Source organism: Cephus cinctus, unplaced genomic scaffold, assembly GCF_000341935.2.
Source record: "Cephus cinctus unplaced genomic scaffold, Ccin1 Ccin1_scaffold0577, whole genome shotgun sequence".
Lineage (NCBI taxonomy): Eukaryota > Metazoa > Arthropoda > Insecta > Hymenoptera > Cephidae > Cephus > Cephus cinctus.
This window is the reverse complement of record NW_014333226.1, coordinates 368,072-386,601: the sequence shown is the minus strand read 5'-3', so window position 1 is coordinate 386,601 and position 18,530 is coordinate 368,072. Positions and strand designations below refer to the sequence as shown.

Sequence of the window (18,530 nt, the reverse complement as noted above, 5' to 3'; positions counted from 1 at the left end):
CTCCGTGGTTATTTCAATTTGATTTTTGTTACCAAATAATTCCGCAAAAAATTTTCGTGCTGACATTATAAATCCGTATCTGCGCTTTCATAAGTCTGTAAACAAAAAGAACATAAATTTTATCTATATACTATATAAGAGTTAAGATATATTCATCCCAATTTTCGAAATCAATTAAATATATCTGTTTAATATGAGTCCATTAAATTTTTCAATTTATCGAATATATATATATAGAATAAAGCTGTTTGCTAATTTCTGTAAAATATTATCAGAATGTCCTATAATCTAATCTATAATTATTTTAATCTGCGGCATACGATAAAGATGTAACTTCAAGACTAATAATATAAGGATTATTTCTACTGTATACTTATAATAAAACATTTACTTATTCATTGCTTTAAAAAATTTGCAAATATCAACACATTAGTTTTAATATCTGTTAAGATTTTTTTTCACCAAATTCTTAAATTTCCGTGTTTAAAATTTGCACTTATTATTGACATCACGCTTACCTGTATAATTTGCAAGTTGTAATCTGATTAATCTGAGCTTAAACCATTCTTCAACTTAAATATTAATTTAAGAACAGTCAATATAAAAAATATAACGCATACGTCGATTCGATAATATCATGTGAAACACTTTCATCACTTTTACCATCGCAATGATACTTAAGGAGACAAGTTTACTCAATAACGTACTCGAAAATGCTTGATTTACCACTGATAAGCTCATAAATCTTGTCACTTCTTCAAGAATGCGTTCTCATACTTGTTGCTATTGACCTTAATTCCTTATACATTTTGGAAAGATGTATTATTTCTAGTAGAATTAAAAAAAACTCGAACAATAAACTTTAAGTAGAAATAAGTGGCAGCTATTCGGCGACCAAACTGCCGAGCTGATAATGCATAATACATTTTATCGTCAAGTATACACCTATTATCAACACTGTGCTGTTCAATCATATTAAATTATACAGATAAAAGATGTTGGATATGCCCATTATTCTTTTTTTGATAAATTCGACAGTTAGACAATTTTCTCAAAGTTTTCATATATTTTCGATAGCTGCAAAATAATTGGGTACGGAAATGCAGTTGATGGTTATTAAATAATGACAGTTTTGTTAATAATAGTTTTTTTTATTTTTTTTGAAAATAAGTACGTCTAAGCTTATACAATTATATTCAACCGCAGAGGAATCCATGACATAGTGAAATTCACAAACCGGTAAGATACGACTGGACAATACTGAGAATTCCCATAGAGTAAAATTATCAGATACTATATTAATGGGTAGAAATATTATAATCACATAATATCGTATCATTTAGGAATTCTATCTTCATTAAGATCACCTTCTGCGTTTAAATAGTCGACATGAATCTAATATCGCCATGTAATTCGTGCACGTTTTTACTCAAAATTATCTTTATAAAACGTTAGTTTTACCGAAAGAGTGGATTCTTATGTTACCATGAGTCGCGGTGCAATATTCATTGCCATTAATTCTTGGAACAGCAGTTTTGCTGCATACGGTAACCTAATTTGCGAGATTTGTGTTTTGTTCTTACAACCTTTACATTCAAATGTGTTATTTCTTAAATTTGCAATAGCTATAAGCCCGCAAAAATTACAAATGTGAATTCTATAAGGATCAGAAACCTCGAACAGTCTTTCCCTAAGGAATTGAGCAGCTCCGTGCGAGATTTGACAGTCGCGTTCCATCTCGCCAAAACGTAAACCTCCATCTCTAAAAAAAAAAAGAAAAACAAAATATGAATATGTAATTATGATTCTATCAAATGTAATATATCAAACTTGGTATCTTGTACTAACCTTGCCCTACCCTCCATAGGTTGTCTTACTAAAATTTGCACAGGTCCACGAGCTCTACTGTGAATTTTATCGTCCACCATATGCTTCAAACGTTGATAATAAGTTGGTCCCAAGAAAACTTGAGCATTAATCTTACGTCCAGTATGACCATTGTACATAACCTCGTTTCCTCTTAACTGATAGCCATACTCTTGTAAAAGTGTTGAAATCTTTTGCACGTTGACAGCATCATTGAAGGGAGTCGCATCACCAATTTCCCCTATATAAATACAGAAACTTAGTAAAACTCTTATGTGTGATGCTTATCAACTTGTTATAATGTACCTTTGTTGGCTGAAACTTTTCCTTGAATGCATTCGATCAAGTGACCGATTGTCATACGAGATGGAATAGCATGAGGATTAATAATAATATCGGGTGTAAGACCTTCACAAGAAAATGGCATGTCTTCTTGTCTGTATTGTATACCACAAGTACCCTTTTGTCCATGTCGCGAAGCAAATTTGTCGCCAATTTGTGGTATGCGAACACTGCGCACGCGAATTTTGCAAAACTTGTATCCTTCGCTATTCAACGTTAACATAACTTGATCGACAATGCCAGTTTCGCTGTTACGCAAAAACGTGGAGGCATCTCGTTTGGTGAATCGTTTCGTTGTACTGTCCAACTGTAATGCAAATGATACAAATAAAAAATTATTGTTTATATTCAACGTCAATGAAGTTTCAGATTTAATTAATCCTTACTTCGTCATCAGTTTCCGGAAGAGTAATAGTCTTTCCAATCACTACGTCATCTCCAGATACACGAATTCCAGGAGCGATTATTCCATCGTCATCCAATTTATCGTAAATGGCATTACGCATTCCCTGACATGTTTGTCTTGTTGGCTTCTCGAATTGCTCTTCCTGATCTCCAATTTTCTTTGACTCAGAATCTTTGTAAGAACGGTAAAATACAGATCTGAAGAAACCTCTCTCAACGGCACTGGCATTTAGAATGACACTGTCCTCCTGATTATATCCGGTATAACATAAAATGGCCACAATACTGTTTATACCAGCTGGTAATTCTCGGAACCTAAGATACTCCATTGATCTGGTGGTAACCAGTGGTTTGTGAGGATAATATAAAACGTGAGCTAAAGTGTCCATCCGTACGTGAAAGTTCGTAATGTAAACGCCCATAGCTTGTTTACCCATAGCACTCTATGGAAATGAAGGGAGTGTTACGATCATACGGGGGTAAATCGGATTTATATTACACAAGATTCTTCATTCTTACCTGGTATGTATTCCTAGGACTCTGATTGTGATCAGGGAATGGAATGATAGAAGCGCAGACTCCCAAAATCATAGCAGGATGAATCTCACAGTGGGTGTATGTAGTACAGTAAGCATATTCTTTCTCTTGTCTTAGATCTTCGGGAGACATAGCGATCATGACAGTCTCTTCTTCTAAAGTATCAATATATTCGACCACCCCACTGCCTACCAACTCTTGCCAGCTAAAAGTGAAATTCAACGATTAATTTAAAATTTATGAAATATAATTCCAATGCATGATTACTTTTTACAAGTATACAAACCCATCATTATTGTAGTCTCTTTCCTTGAGCATGTCTATGTGTCGTTTCTTGAGAAGTAACTTCTGATTCTCTACAATTAATAAGGGCCTACTGATTCTTCCAGCATCAGTGTATATCCTGATTTCCCTGTCACGGATGTCTCTAATCATCGACACTTCAGAAACGATGATGTCCATCTGCCTTCGTAGTTTCCTAAGCGTAGCCATTAATTGATCAGGATCTCTATGGATGCCAACCCAGCAGCCATTCACGAATATCTTTGTTGCGTCAGCAATCGCGCTTGGTGCTATTTCTTCTAAATTCTCCATGGACCATTCTTCTAAGAATTCCAATATAGGTGAAGGCTGTGAACCGACACTGATGTACGCCATAAGGGCAAGATTTTTCACAAGACCTACAGCAGCCCCTTCAGGTGTTTCGGCAGGACATAACATTCCCCATAAAGTGTTGTGCAGCTGACGAGGCTTGGCCAATTTTCCATCACGACCAATTGGTGAATTGACACGACGTAAGTGAGATAACGTGGAGGCGAAAGTTAACCTGTTTAATACCTGAGATACACCAGCTCTAGCTTGATGAGCTTTTTTCTGATCACCCCAGTTACCAGTAGCTAAAGAGTATCTTAAGCCATCAGTGATAATCTTGGTCTTGATGGCCAACTCCAAATTGAAATCTTTCCCACGATCAATAAATTTCTGTGCATACATTCGAACCTCCTTCATTAAATTCTTAAATAATCCCCTGAATAAGAATGCTAATAAGGGACCAGCGAGATCTAAACGTTTGTTTCCGTAATGATCACGATCATCCAATTCTCTTCTGCCCAAGGAGGCTGAAAGCAGCCTGTGCACCATATAACCGAGGAAATACGCCTTCTTTGTTTCGCAGAAATCACTTATTCCGACATGCGGTAACATTTCTTTCTGCAAAATTTCCCTCGCGTACTTTATACGTTTCTCCTTTGTTACTCCAGGTCGAGCACCTCGAGTACCAATGAAATTTAGGGCAACGTTTTGCTCTTGAATAACGAACGCTTCGTCTAAAGACGGCTTAACCATTTCCATCATTTCAGGATCATCGAAATCGTAGATAATATGCTCGAGGATATCGCGATCAGCTACAAATCCCAGAGCTCGAAACACAATCATGATTGGGATCTCTTGTTTGATGTATGGAAGAATGGCAATAATACGTTGACCGATTGCTGACTTCTTTATACTCTGCACAAAGTTAAAAATCAGGTGTAAGCAGAATATTATTATCTCAAATTCATGAGGTTACATATAAATAGCAATAAAGAAAAACACTTACGGCACCACTCTTTGCCATCATATTAATCCACAGCGTGGATGTTGGTCTTGAACTGTGTTCTAAACATGAACGGATTTCAGCTTTGTATGCATATTTTCCATCCTTCATGCTGAATACATAAACTGTATTTGTCGCCATTTTTTCTTGTGCAATAAGAACCTACATTATTGAATGAGTTTAATGGTCATGCTCAATAAATAATTAAGTCTATTATTTAATCATACCTTTTCTGAGCCATTAATAATAAAATAGCCACCAGGATCAAGAGGACATTCATTCAATTCAGTCAAATCACGATCAGATAAACCAGCAAGTAAACAATATTTTGATCGTAACATAATTGGAATTTTCCCAATAAATGTTTTTTGATGCTGCGTTTCTGTAAGAGCAAATTGATAACAAAGATATTTTTGAGTTGAAGCACATATATTAACCCTTATTACTCTAGTAGTATTGCCAATTGGAGTGATAAGGGTTAATAATCAACCTGAAACAACATCTCACCAATAGGATCTTCTGCATCTTTTAATATAGTTTTTGTGATATCTACATACAAAGGTGCAGAATATGTTAAATTCCTAAGTCTGGCCTCATTGGGCATCATAGGTGAAGGTGCACCATCTTTTTCCCAATGTGTGGGCTTAGATAAATAGATCTGCTCGAATTTTAACAAATGTCTCACAGGATTTTCTATCTCTCCAGATGTATGCTGAGCTTCTGCTTGTAAATCAATTTGTGGTGAATCTTCCACAATCCTTTGAACTGACATTTCAATAAATTCATCAAAACTGTCAAGCTGTTGTCGTACAAGACCTTTCTCATCAAAATAGGCATTAATGACGATCCAACAAGCCTCTTGCCACAATTTTGATGAAATTTCCTCTGCATCTTCATCATCATATTGATCTGAATACATAAGAAATGCAATCAAGCATAAATCCACGTTTTAAATTAAGAGGGAATATGTATAAAAATTAAAATTATTTGCCTAACTCCATACATTGTTTGTGTAAACCTTAAGACGCATAACCTTATAACACCTGGGGTGAATCAATAAAAATCCGTTTCTAATATAATCGTCTTCGATTCAATATGTCTTTAATTTTCTAAACACACTTACCATCTTCGAGAGCATACATGATAGGTTAGGTGAATAATAAACGTTATACAAACGTCAAAACACTATAAACGAATGCCCAACCTTTTCTAACCTCTCTCGACCACTTTTCACCCGGTAATGTCTGTTATTCACTGTTGTTATTATATGTATATGGTTATTATTATAAACTATTCTAGATTAAGGGGCAGAAGTGGGGAATCACTGACATAGCTTTGCTACACCACCGTTAGGAGGCTAGGCATATTTTACTCTGTATTTTATTACACGAATTCTACGATCTTGTTTTTATGCTGATATAATTGAACTGTGGTACAAATTATAAATATTATACAAAATTAATATTCTTTACGTCCAATTCTGGTTAATCTCATCACAGCAGTTTTTCTGTTACAATTATTTCTCACTATACTTTATTAGTTGGCTCTAACAGAAAGCACTTATGTATTTTAACTTAGTTCCAATTAGTTCTTCCTTTCACCGCTGAGGTCGCTTTTCAGATTGACTCAAAGCAAGAAGTATCTCTACAATCACGTTTCTTCTATGCTCACCAGTGAGCTTCCGTTTCCGTTAATTCCTCTTTTTGTAGCTGACAATTCAGCAAAATGGTGAGTTTTGTAACATGTTTAACGTAATCTTAAACTTTTAGTAAAATCTCAAACAATTGAAGCGTTATATAAAATAAAAATGATTAGTAATGGACCAATAATGTTATGTACATGAATATTTTTATTTTATTATAGTGTGTAATACTTTGACAATTTCTTAAGTATAAAACGTATAGTGACTAGAATATGGTGAATATATATTATACATGACATTTTCAGGAATATAAATACTTGTAAATATCTGTCAAATGTTTTTATGAATTGTATTTGTATATTGTATCTCCTGAATTTCACAAGTTCGAAAATTCATAACCTAACAACCAAAACAACTAATGTCATTAAGAGTAAAATAAGTCTTTCAGTACCGCGTATCATAATTTTTGTAGTCAAATAATCTGTTGGTGGTCGTATTGCATAAAATACCTTATTAGATCATTATATTACTTTCTTTATTTCAGTCGCTCGTAATTCCTGAGAAGTTCCAACACATTCTCCGTGTTATGGGGACAAACATCGACGGTAACCGTAAGGTTATGTTTGCGATGACCGCAATTAAGGGAGTAGGAAGACGATATGCCAATATTGTTTTAAAGAAGGCTGATATTGATCTTGACAAACGAGCAGGAGAATGTTCTGAGGAAGAGGTAACATATTAAATACTTTATATTTATAGTCCTATAGATATTTCTCTGTTAACCGGAGAGGTTAAGAGCTAATGACATGCTTTAGAATCACCAATTGCGTATTTTGTTTATAGTAATTAAAATTATCTTTAAACCCTGTTTAAAAAGAATTTCTTCTATTTGACTAATTTGTATAAAAAATTGGTAAAACTGAATGCAGAATGCGACGCCTTTTTAAAGGACTGTATGTAAAAAATCTAAACAGTCCACAGCTAAATTCAAGAAGGAGTTGTATTCTGCAGTTTGGACAAGAAATTACTTTTAAAAAACTAATCTTATAATTTCTGATTGGTTTTTGTTATAGGTGGAAAAAATTGTCACCATCATGGCAAATCCTCGTCAATACAAAATTCCTGATTGGTTCCTCAACAGACAGAAGGACATTGTTGATGGAAAATATTCACAGGTATTGTTACATTTTCAATAAATAAATATTTAGGTTTTGTATTGAAAGGATTGAAGATATGTAGTGTATAATAAGTAACTTTTTCACTACAACAAATTAATTAATTACTTTAATCTAAAAGATTAGTTTTACTCAAAGCCAATATAAAACCATAATTATAGGCATGGAATGTCATGAATCAATCCTACTATATTGCGATTTCATCTATTTGTAATGCTTTGCCTGAAATGTACTAGAATCATTAGAAACAATGTTATTTATTTAACACGTTCGCTACCAACTTCCCATATGTGTGACGCTCAAAATGACTATTGTGAGTCCGGCGTCACACATATGCAACGGAGTATATTGTACGGAAATACAAAAAAAAATACATGGCCATAGTTTATGATGGGCGTTTTTCCTCTAAGACCGTGGTACCGAATGTGTTAATCAAAAAATAATTTTATCAGTATTAGACAAATGATTCCAATAAGATGTAAATTACTCAAGTTAAAAAATTTTATTTTCTGTTATTTGCAGCTTACTAGCTCAAACCTTGATTCTAAATTGCGTGAAGATTTGGAACGAATGAAGAAGATCCGAGCACATAGAGGTCTTCGTCATTACTGGGGTCTTCGTGTACGTGGACAACATACAAAGACGACAGGACGTCGTGGACGAACTGTTGGAGTGTCGAAGAAGAAGTAAATTCTAATTGTGATCCTTTTCCAACATTAAATGTCCATTAATTTCACGATCTACAAATTCGAATTTTTTTCTACAATCATTCAAACCTCTTCATCCCACAATAATAACTTCCTTTCACAGTTCTAACTCATTTACGAGAAAGACTTGCGTGCATCTTGGTCCGTTCATATCTTCATCACGCTATATTCTCTTACATTAGTCTTCATTCTCACGTTTGATATAATAAGCGACATGTGTTACATGGAGAGGTAATACCGCTTTGACGTTGCCTGAGATGTTACTTCTTAGTAAATATTTCCAAGCAAAATATTAAGTACCAAAAATCCTTTAGATTTCGACTGGATGTTTCGGTTCCCCCTCTAGCGTTTATGTAGGTTTGCAAAGTATAATTTCTGGCTTCTTTAACTTTGTTGCATTATCCATAGATATCCATAGATAAAAATGCTGCGCATGCGCAAATCGGCCAAATTTTACATTATCACACTAGTGCTTTCTTCTCGCACTAGTGCGATAAATTAAATTTTGTTCTCGCGCGCTGCCATGAAATGCATTCACTTTGGAAGCCTTCCTTGCTCTTCTTATGGATGCCTCCTCCAACGAAGAGATGTTCCAGTCAGTTTGTAGGCACAAAAAGTAGCGTTTTTCATGCATTCGTTACAGAAAATATTATGCGATACTGGTACAATAAAGCGAACATTATACGCAGTTCGTGAAGTTTGTCACACTCGCCGCACTCGTAAAACAAACAGCACTCGCCTTCGGGTCGTGCCGTTGTGTTACTCGTGTGCGGCGTGCGACCAACTTCACCGCTTGCCTATAAAGTTCGCTTTCTTGCACTTGTATCGCAAAGTACTATTATTTCATCTTTTTAGTTTTCCTTGTGCTACAAACATACTAACAAAATTAAAAACGCACTTATGCGTCCTATTCGTATTGTTGCTGCTAGTACATTCATATGTAAACTGTCCGAATTATTTATGTTTCGTTAAGAAACGAAATTGCACATAGTACGCATGTGTCATATACATACATAATAAAATTCATTCATTCCGTTAATATATGTGACTGATACTGCCAAATAAATAATGGCAGTGTTCAATCTTTCAACAATTAGAAACAAGGTTTATCATTTGTTGATCAGTTTCATCGAAATTACAGTAATAAACGAATAAGGTGAGTGAAAGTCTTTATATTGTTTTTTCTCTTTCATTAATTCAATTTCTCAACGAAAATTAGAATGCCTAGTTTGGAAGTACTTCCTCAAATAATAAATACTTTCTAAATAATTGCTTTTGTAAACAAGTTTATTCAATTTTTATATTTATGTAAATATCATTACTTATCAATTATCATTTCAATATATTTACAGGGTCCTATTGCATATTAATAATAATAATATACTACATATTAAATAGAATGCAGATTGCGTTGCAGTACCAGCGTTGCTTCCATATAAAGCATAACCTGCAAATAATAACATTAAATAATTTTATCAGCTTCTTTTATTAATCGTGTTTTTGCTGAATAAACAGTAGTTTTCTAATAAAACTTACTTTTATCGATAGGATCGCGTGTGCCACACTGTCTATGGCCAATGGTCCTTTTACGCTTGGTTTGCACGTATCCCGGAATGTATAAGGTCGGTGCATCAAGTCTTCCAATGGACATTAATTTACTAAAGTCTTGCTCAAGTTTATTAGCAATCGGTCCTATAAATAAAAATAAATGTTGTATATCAATCTATAATACCATAGTAAAATAGACTTACCTTTAAAGTGAAGCAAAAATTGTATGCAGGCTCCATTGTGAAGAATTTTTGTCTTTCTACTGTCTACAGACAACATCCAATCCGGAATACCCATAAGCTCTCTGACATCTTCCAAAAATTGAGCCCTATAAATAAATAAAATTCTTTATACATAGGCACAGGTTATAGCATACAAGTTATTCAAATTATGATTACGTGTTACATACGATTTATGAATAACCGAGAAAAAAGGTCAAATCTGGTCAGATCAAACTAGATGACATTTGATCTGAGGAAATTTAATCTTTTGTGTCCCGGTAACTGATCGATTACGTATACTTACACCACAAATCTGGGTGGTTTCCTGATATTGGCATATTTTACAATATCATTATCCGGCTCAATATTTGCACAAGCAAATCTATTGCTGCCAAATTCTGAATCCATGATAACAATTGATTTACCCATTGCCGATACGGTACCTTCTAATGGGAAATTTGGATCAGTAAATACTTGACGCTCTAGACCAATGTCAATAGGACCTAGCCGTGACGAAATATCACCAACGTGACATCGCAGAGGTAGATCCGGCCCACATTCTTGTTTATACAAATCCTCCTGTTAAGGATAATAAATGCATAAATATCATGTATTAAAAAATTTAGAAACAAAAATCGTTGTAATATGTCATTACATTCTACCTAAACATCAATCTTACGTTTAAAGGATCAGCAAGTTGCGTGAAATAAGGATTCCATCTGTATCCACCGGCAACGCAGCGTGTATCCTTTACCCTTACGGATGCATCAACGCCAACCGGATTTACATAAATAGCCCAATTGTGATTTCTTGTCTAAAAGGATTAAACATATAAACTGTTTGACTCTCTAATGAATATACTTGTCTTACAGATTTGAAGCCTATTTATGTTTTACGTTTCCAGATCAACAATGCGTAAGCAATGACCTACGTACCACGTTCCGGTCATTTTTTCCTGGATGATGAAGTTTTACCTCAATAATTGTATCACTTTGACTATTATCTCTGTATATGAGTTGAGTCTGAAAGTATTGAAAAATCTTGTTTAATAAATTTCAATGGGCAAGTAGACATTCTTTCTAAAGCCTCTATGTATCTCACTTTTATGTACAATTCTATACATTCCAAGGAAATGAGAGGGACACAATAAAAGCCTTATAGAGAAAGTGTACTGTAGCATAATAAATTGAATAAATATAACACCATTCTAATATAGCCATAAGCGAAACCATAGGGATGATGAAATGACGCAATTGCACGTAATTCTCGTGCTTCTGAAGGTGCATATCCTCTTTCGATTGTCGAACACGCCCATCTAAAAAAAAAATGAATTTATTTATTACACTTTTAAAGAATAAGGAATGCCGAAGATTAACTGCTTATAAAATAATTACTATGACCGACCTTAAATTTTTATCTTTTTTGTGTATTACAATACTTCGACCCAATATGCTTCTGGGTCCAAATAACGGAAGCATAGTATCGTTATAAATAGTACTATATTTTTTTCTATTATCCAATGTACCAAATTTCCCACTAAGATCACCCATCTCGTACTGATCAATAGTTCCTGACGCAGGAGGTGGTACAGTACTAGTATTAACATTCAACGGATTCCAGTGACCATAAAGTGTTGTAGCTTCACATGGAAATTCCAAATCAACCTCGACGGGTGTCTAAAGTAAACGAATATTTAAAAAATGAATAATTATATTCTGTTCGACCAAATATTTGAATAATGACATTTTATGATTTACCATGTGAACATGATAACCACTCATTTCTGCAGCCAAACCTTCCAAATTGACTTCGACGTCGGTAACGTCGTATTCGCTTTGCTGAATAAATTCTAACTTTCCTCTAACTGATGTATCCTGGCCATTACCAAACCAGTCTTTGACCACAGCTTTTCTTCTATGGACGGCACTGATTCTGTTATTAAAAAATGTATATATTAGGTTATTTCGTAAGTATCGCGTTATACCTCTTTTAATATTTTATTCTTGAATTCTCATTGAACTTTACATAGAACAAGCAAGTCGCTCTCCTCTGGCAACGGGTCCATGATCGTCATAAAGAACTAAACTCTTTCCTAGAATATTTATTGATCCAACAAGAGGTAATAAAGAATCAGTAAAGAGTTTTCGTGTTATTTGTGGACCAAACAATTTTCTGCCAGCTATTTCCAGTGTACCGTGTCGAGAAAGATCGCCAAGACGGCATACAGTTATTTCATTGGATGAACACCATTCTGGATGATCTGGATTCCAGTCGACCTAAAATCCACAAATTTAGCAGTTATATAATTTTTATTGTACATTTAAAAAAATATTTACCTTGTAAGGATTAAAAGGTCCTCCAGCACTAAGACATCTTTCTGTCCAATTATAATAATCCTTCCCTGGGGGATGGTCGTGAATCATCCATCTGAATAAATCATAAATATAAGCATTGTAACGTTATTACGAATATTATCTGTAATTACCATATATTTGAAAGCGTACCTATGCTCAGCTGAATTATTAAGCGAACTGCCATCAGCATGGACTAAGTTTTCAATCAAAATAGTTGTGTCCATTTGGGGCTCATTTTTTGGCTGTCTAAAAATAATTCTTCCAACAAGAGGATACCTGAAGATTACTTCTGCCGTGAACATAGGCATTTGTCCACCAATGTAAGGTGAATGAAGTGCAAAAGTCCCACAGACCCAAGGTATTACACCTTTATTATCGGTTTCATTATATCTGATAATAAATTGATAATATTTATTAATCTGTAATATATTCCAATTTAAATAATACCAATATTTTTGATACTCCATACTTGTGAAGAACAAGTGATCTGTGAACAACACTGTAGGCTCCAGATAATGGTAGATAGGTATCCCAATAGATTCCATTCAATTTTGCACTTCCAGGAACAATATCGTTATGATTAAATCCTTCTTTACGACCTTGAAGCTTGCCTGTTAGATCACCAATTGCATACTGATCCTGAGTCCCGAGACCTGCCGATAATTTTTATTATATGAATCAAATTATTCCAACAGATCGATGTTTAGATGACAATAATCCTATACCAGGTGGAGGAGCTTGCTTCTCGTCGATCTTTAAGGGATTGTACATATTTTTTGTTGACAAACACGGTTCCCCAGTCTGTGCTCTTGATCTTGTTGGCTCTTGGGGCAACTCATGAATTCTGTAAGATGCTATCTTGGTATTGTAACGTAACCTTGTTTCAAGATTATTTACAGGAACTAGAGAAACGTTGACCCAAGTTGGATTAAATGGCATGTCCTGAGTGAGTGTAACTTCTCCCTTGATACCATGAGAGTTAATTAATGTTCTAGGAAACAATAAAGAAATTAATTAATCTATGTCTAAGTAAGACAAATAATTGAAATATTGTAAATTCTCAAAATTAGAAACTAGTAACGTAAGAAGTTTACTTGGCGAAAATTGGTTTATGATGCCTGATCTTAGCACAGGCCAGAAAGGAGTCGTCATGAGTTGGATGGAAGATGACCAAAAACAATGAACGATAAGGTCCAAGAAGATCAGCAGGTAATAACGAAATTTCCGGATCTCTGTAGGACGTTTTAAATTTCTTGTTGACATTGGTAACGACCTTTATCTTTCCTAACCGTGTATCAATGTCGCCAATCGACTTGGATTCGCCCAAATTGTCAGGATCGAATACGGTTTGTAATATATTACAATTATCCTCTCCTTCTTCTAAAAATTTCAACCAATAAATTTCCTCCTTCATCGTTAATAAGTTTTATTGGTTTTAAATCAACGATTAAGCATACCTTTCCCAGAATCAAATATATCACTGGTGTAGATTTTCCAATGATGTTCCGTAAAATCAACTGTCGTTGGTTTCTGTTTAGTAACGTGATGTAAATTGGCATAAATTATTGTGTCAGAGGTGTTGTCGCCAATTTGGCCACCTAACCAACGAAACCAAACGGAACCAGCAACAGGTCCATAGAAACGAGCTTCGGCGACTTTTTCAGCATTTTTGTCAGACACCTTGAGAAAGAAACGTATTCAGTATTAAAAAAATATGAGATTTATGAAATGAATAAATCAATTTACCGTAATAGAAGCACAAATCGTCCTAGGACTATATGTATCCTTGAGAACAAGACCTTTCCCCCAAAGACCTTCTTTCCCAGTAAGACTCAACCCAGGAACTTCTATGACGCCTGTTTCATTTCCTGGCATCACCAGAGGACCAAGTAGATCCGTCATATCAATGACACTGTTTAAACAAGTAAATGATAGTTTAAGTTATTTTACAAATTTAGGGCATATAAGAAATAATATATTATTTACGTCTCCCCTGTATGTCGCGCATCGCAACGACTGTCAACGGTCGTGTAATCTACCGGAAACTGAGTAATGGACCACAGCCATAACTGATCTGGATACTGTAGGGTGGTTTGAAGTGCAAATCGAATTCGAACGGTATCCTCTGGACCTGATTCAAATCGTATTTCTCCATGAAGACCACCGGATGAGATGTACGCTGCGAGCCTGAGTGCACTTCCGGTTGTTGCTGTATAAGAATGAACCGTTAAATCAATATGCTTTGTCGTTCCTTTTTATTTGAAAAAAGAATCAATTTTTCATGAAAAAAAATATTTCACTTTGCACTCTTTAATTTCATATGATACTTCTATTATTGTTCTATAAAAATGGTTTCTCACAAGGGGGAAAAATTTAACAATATGGATAATCGACAATTTGCATTATCCTGACTATCCATCATGATCAGTACTGAATCATCAGTATGACATTCCAGTTATGTTCCGTAAACGACACTTTCACTCACCACAAATCAGCACAAGAATCCACCACATACTTTCTGCTTATTTTTAGGAAATCACGACATTTCGTTGGTGCGACTATTTTTTTATTTACCGCGAATGTTATTTGACACGTAAATTGGTAAATTGAGTGGATCTTAGTCAGGCTCCGTACCGTATGAAACTGTAGACCTGTACCTCAAGGCAGCAGAACGATAACGCCTTGTACTTTCTTATTTCGCTGAGACCGTGGTGGGAGCCGCGAGAAGTGGAGAACGATGACCCATAAACCGGTCACGGTGGCCAAGAGGCTCAGGTACCTGACCCGAATGCAGAGAATCGGAAAGCTAGAAAATATTTATAAAAATTCGATGATTTTTGGAAATGGAAAATTAATAAAGATTGATTATTATTTCGAACATGTACTTACGACTCCGTGGTCTCAACAGTTTTGGTCAACTAATGACATTACGACAGTCATCTTTTACCAAAAAACAATTGAAATTGGATAGTCATCAAGACCTGGATGGCCAGGAGGTAACCTTAATAGGACCTGAAAATTATCTGTCTTTTAATGATAATATTTTTAAAAAAAATGGTTTGGAAGCAATTACCAATTGGTACCGTGATCGATTCCTTCAAAACTCTATTGACTTTTGAATTTTTACCAAAATTCAAAAGAAATACCACATGCTTCATCTGTAATTGCCTGGATAGATTTCTGTAATTTTTCATGAATTTGTGCATTTGTGTGATATTTGTTAATTGATATTATTTTTTGTCCCTCTCATTTTCTAGTTGTGCGTGCAAACCAATTTCCACGAAACGTTTGCAGAGAAAAGGAGTCAAGTCCAGAGGCTGTGGTCGTAAACATTGCGGAACCAATTGCGTGTGCAGCTGCAACAGATGCAAGTAGGTAGAATTTAAATAAAAAATTGTCTGGGTAACTATATTATAATAATATACAAAAATAAATGTTAAAATAAAATCATTCTTAAAGAAAATACAGCTCCTTTCAAAAGAAGCGGGTACTGAATACCAATTTTCTAGCTGATCTTGCTTATAATCATCGAGTTTCGAGAAATCAGGAAATGTAAGTGATCAGGATTAAAATATATAAAGAATGCGAAGTCATTAATCGACCTATCAATTATAGCGTAGGAAGTCAGCTGGATAACGAGGGTAAATTGTAAGTACACGGAATTCTGATTGAAAAATCATAGTCTTTGGCTTTGATCGATCGTACCTTCGTCTGTTGATTACAGAAACAAGGACAGCAACCGGATCAGCATTCAAGATCCTAGCCAGGATCTAATCAAGGATCACAGAGACGTGTACTTTATTATATATTTTTCTTATATACTGATCGTCTGGATCGCCTGCCTAGTCGTGAAATTTATTATCGAGTTCAAGTGGCCATTGCCATTATCGATTTATCATAGCATCAAGGTTTCAATAAAATTGCCTTGTGAACCTTAAAATTTATCCAGCCCAAAGACAGTGCGTAGTCCAATCCAAACTTAGAGTATTTTTCATGCCATATATTTAATTACAAAGTAAAAACAAGTTGTAGATAAGTTGATACTAATTATGGAAAAAAATTATCGACATTCAAGGTCAATTCCTAAAAAGAATGGACAAGAATGGTGGACAAGTCTGAAGCATCAATACATGCCGCCATTGTCTCAAGGATATCCGGAACCTACTAGATCCGATTGCTCATCCGTGACATCCGGTTTCCGTTCAGAGATTCCCAACTCCTTCACAGACTCCTTATCAGTATTAAAAAGCGTATCCGCCATATCGAATTTATCGCACACCAGGTATATAATTTTTGTTTTCATTGTATAACAATAGCATACAATACCACAGTTTTCTCTCAGCAGATCATGTTCAATCGCTTATTATTTTTACTCTGCATTTAGAGAAGGTTTGAAATCAGAATCCAGAATCGAGTGTCCGGTTGGAAGGTAAGATGATCGTAATCCTCATCGTCGAAACCTTAACGGATCTGCGAGAAGGACAGTCAGACCACGAATCATCAATCCGGTAGTGTAGCTGAATATAGAACTCCAAAAATATACGTGCTTGGCGTGTTTTTCGGTAGCGGTGTTCCGTTTTGTTTTTCTAATTTGAGGTTAAGGGTCTAGTACGGAAACTAGAGACCATCGTAATACGTACATTACATGTCTGCTGTTCCATCTAGGGATCACAGCGCATGCGCAAGAAAACCGTCCAAAGCCAGAACAAAATTCAGACGGAGATCGAAGAGAAACACTAGAAGACTATTAGGAGTTGGACAAAAAATCGGCAAAAGAAAAATATTCAAAAAAAACTACGCGCCGTAATTGAAGACGCTTTCAGTAGTTGTGCTTGGTGTTCAAATATTTTGTCTCTAATCTAATAGTTATTTGAAATTGGCCGACTGACTTGTTTTTTTTCCAGACTTTTCGTGTAATTTGTTATTTACGTATCCCGCAATAAACGTTGTCTCTCCCTTAGTAAAATTTACCTAGCTTTCATTTGGCTCGAATGCTTGTACCATTGCACGAGGACAGGATCATTTCTCTGGCCAAGAGCAACTTGGCAGAGATGATTCTTCCGTGATGATTTACCGTCGATACTCAAATACAGTGACTTGGGAGGTGTTTCTTGGCATTTTATTCGCGTCACGAAGAATTCCCAATGACAATAGAAATACGAGAACATCTCGGCTTGCACGAAACTTCTACCTAGAGTATCGTGTATAGATGAAACCACGTGACGTGGTGGCTAATTTTGGACGGCTGGTGTTAGCGTAATGGAGCTGTCAGGAATTTTCCTTGTGAAATCATAAGGTACATAAACGAAGATTATATGTGGATTGAATAAATTTAATCTGACTCCAGGACCAATTAGAATAAGAATTTTAGAATAATGGCTTATGGATAAAATTGTTTTGATCTTTTGCAATATACACGTTATGATAATAAATTATGAATTACTAGAAGTCGTATCACATTAACAAACACCATCTTCGTCGTCAATTCTAGGGTATTTTGTTCGAAACTATCGTCAGATCGAAATTCAAATGTCAGCTAGTTATATTCAGCAGCCACGTGCTTGGGATATCTTGACACGCATCGAAATTCACCAGCAGGAACAAAAATGAATCAGCAGCAATGAAAAAATGTCTCTTGCGTGGAGAATTCTGAGGTCGAGGTTTATTTAGAAATAGATACAAAAAGGGAAAAGTCGTCACTCGTGAGATCTCAAGGAACATCATCGGCGCTCAAGAACCATCTTAGTCGACGATGATGATAGAATTGTCAAACTCCCGAGCGAATAGAGTGAAGGGGTGAAATCACGTGTTTGGTACCAGTGGTCACTATACCCGAGGAAAGATGGATGGTCCTGGGCTAAGAGGTGTAGTAAGGCAAGCACAAGTTGGTACCGATTGTGTAAATGTGTTCACGTTAGAGGGTCACGGAGCCGTCGAAGGAACTTCCTTGTTGGGGTGGTCCAACGAGGAGTGGGTGCTATGAGCCAGGCGAAGACTTTCCAGAGGCACCCTTGACTTATATTTTCGTTCTGAAAGGCGAACTGGCTGCGCGGAGTCCAATGGGACTGCTCGGCTGCTTCGTCCCGGCTAACTGTTTTAGTTCAAACGGCGAAAGGGCGCTATTTTGAGGCTGCTCGCA

At 35.5% G+C, this 18,530-nt stretch overlaps 4 protein-coding genes across 12 annotated transcripts; 2 read left to right on the top strand and 2 right to left on the bottom strand.

Moving 5' to 3' along the window:
- Window positions 1-1,134: 1,134 nt before the first annotated feature.
- On the bottom strand, window positions 1,135-6,175 carry LOC107268708 (DNA-directed RNA polymerase II subunit RPB2). The gene is made up of 10 exons (XM_015741747.2): window positions 5,868-6,175; window positions 5,252-5,653; window positions 4,972-5,126; window positions 4,748-4,906; window positions 3,437-4,656; window positions 3,133-3,355; window positions 2,595-3,056; window positions 2,173-2,515; window positions 1,849-2,107; window positions 1,135-1,762 (listed from the first exon to the last, which is right to left on the bottom strand). The coding sequence occupies exons 1-10, from the start codon at window positions 5,884-5,886 to the stop codon at window positions 1,477-1,479; spliced, it is 3,528 nt and encodes a 1,175-aa protein (XP_015597233.1). The 5' UTR covers window positions 5,887-6,175; the 3' UTR covers window positions 1,135-1,476.
- A 266-nt stretch (window positions 6,176-6,441) lies between these two features.
- On the top strand, window positions 6,442-8,308 carry LOC107268698 (40S ribosomal protein S18). Its single transcript, XM_015741731.2, has 4 exons — window positions 6,442-6,472; window positions 6,931-7,116; window positions 7,460-7,561; window positions 8,084-8,308. Exons 1-4 carry the CDS (start codon window positions 6,470-6,472, stop codon window positions 8,249-8,251), a joined length of 459 nt encoding a protein of 152 aa, XP_015597217.1. The 5' UTR covers window positions 6,442-6,469; the 3' UTR covers window positions 8,252-8,308.
- A 1,226-nt stretch (window positions 8,309-9,534) lies between these two features.
- Window positions 9,535-15,412, bottom strand: LOC107268693. 3 transcript variants are annotated; one of them, XM_025085935.1, is made up of 20 exons: window positions 15,281-15,412; window positions 14,877-15,197; window positions 14,378-14,600; window positions 14,138-14,303; window positions 13,849-14,071; window positions 13,486-13,771; window positions 13,117-13,382; window positions 12,861-13,044; window positions 12,542-12,781; window positions 12,374-12,464; window positions 12,063-12,313; window positions 11,795-11,969; window positions 11,442-11,713; window positions 11,241-11,352; window positions 10,973-11,059; window positions 10,717-10,851; window positions 10,342-10,616; window positions 10,020-10,144; window positions 9,805-9,960; window positions 9,535-9,715 (listed from the first exon to the last, which is right to left on the bottom strand). In XM_025085935.1, the coding sequence occupies exons 2-20, from the start codon at window positions 14,902-14,904 to the stop codon at window positions 9,615-9,617; spliced, it is 3,396 nt and encodes a 1,131-aa protein (XP_024941703.1). In that variant the 5' UTR covers window positions 14,905-15,197; window positions 15,281-15,412; the 3' UTR covers window positions 9,535-9,614. The 3 variants fall into 3 exon arrangements, with proteins under 3 accessions (XP_024941703.1, XP_024941705.1, XP_024941704.1); XM_025085937.1 differs by having other exon boundaries at window positions 15,026-15,197; XM_025085936.1 differs by having other exon boundaries at window positions 14,877-15,170; window positions 15,281-15,392.
- On the top strand, window positions 15,048-17,356 carry LOC112494496. 7 transcript variants are annotated; one of them, XM_025085939.1, is made up of 8 exons: window positions 15,048-15,166; window positions 15,649-15,762; window positions 15,851-15,943; window positions 16,007-16,039; window positions 16,116-16,184; window positions 16,467-16,673; window positions 16,776-16,820; window positions 17,057-17,356. In XM_025085939.1, exons 1-8 carry the CDS (start codon window positions 15,129-15,131, stop codon window positions 17,196-17,198), a joined length of 741 nt encoding a protein of 246 aa, XP_024941707.1. In that variant the 5' UTR covers window positions 15,048-15,128; the 3' UTR covers window positions 17,199-17,356. The 7 variants fall into 7 exon arrangements, 4 of the variants coding, with proteins under 4 accessions (XP_024941707.1, XP_024941708.1, XP_024941706.1 ...); XM_025085940.1 differs by lacking the exon at window positions 15,048-15,166 and adding an exon at window positions 15,367-15,387; XR_003059980.1 differs by lacking the exon at window positions 15,048-15,166 and adding an exon at window positions 15,394-15,573 and having other exon boundaries at window positions 16,776-16,899; window positions 17,057-17,192.
- Window positions 17,357-18,530: the final 1,174 nt, after the last annotated feature.

Excerpts from the sequence above, each read along its gene's own strand:
- LOC107268698 (XM_015741731.2), top strand. Across the intron at positions 7,117-7,459 it reads GAGAATGTTCTGAGGAAGAG|GTGGAAAAAATTGTCACCAT; the intron begins GTAACATATTAA and ends TTTTTGTTATAG. Across the intron at positions 7,562-8,083 it reads TTGATGGAAAATATTCACAG|CTTACTAGCTCAAACCTTGA; the intron begins GTATTGTTACAT and ends TGTTATTTGCAG.
- LOC107268708 (XM_015741747.2), bottom strand. Across the intron at positions 3,057-3,132 it reads GTCCTAGGAATACATACCAG|AGTGCTATGGGTAAACAAGC; the intron begins GTAAGAATGAAG and ends TCATTTCCATAG. Across the intron at positions 2,516-2,594 it reads TTCCGGAAACTGATGACGAA|TTGGACAGTACAACGAAACG; the intron begins GTAAGGATTAAT and ends TTTGCATTACAG.
- LOC112494496 (XM_025085938.1), top strand. The coding sequence starts at position 15,425 with ATGATAATATTTTTAAAAAAAATGGTTTGGAAGCAATTACCAATTGGT. Across the intron at positions 15,763-15,850 it reads TGCAGCTGCAACAGATGCAA|AAAATACAGCTCCTTTCAAA; the intron begins GTAGGTAGAATT and ends TCATTCTTAAAG. Across the intron at positions 16,185-16,466 it reads ATCAAGGATCACAGAGACGT|GTCAATTCCTAAAAAGAATG; the intron begins GTACTTTATTAT and ends TCGACATTCAAG.
- LOC107268693 (XM_025085935.1), bottom strand. The coding sequence starts at position 14,904 with ATGTGGTGGATTCTTGTGCTGATTTGTG. Across the intron at positions 14,304-14,377 it reads GCGCGACATACAGGGGAGAC|TGTCATTGATATGACGGATC; the intron begins GTAAATAATATA and ends TTGTTTAAACAG. Across the intron at positions 13,045-13,116 it reads GAAGCAAGCTCCTCCACCTG|GTCTCGGGACTCAGGATCAG; the intron begins GTATAGGATTAT and ends AATTATCGGCAG.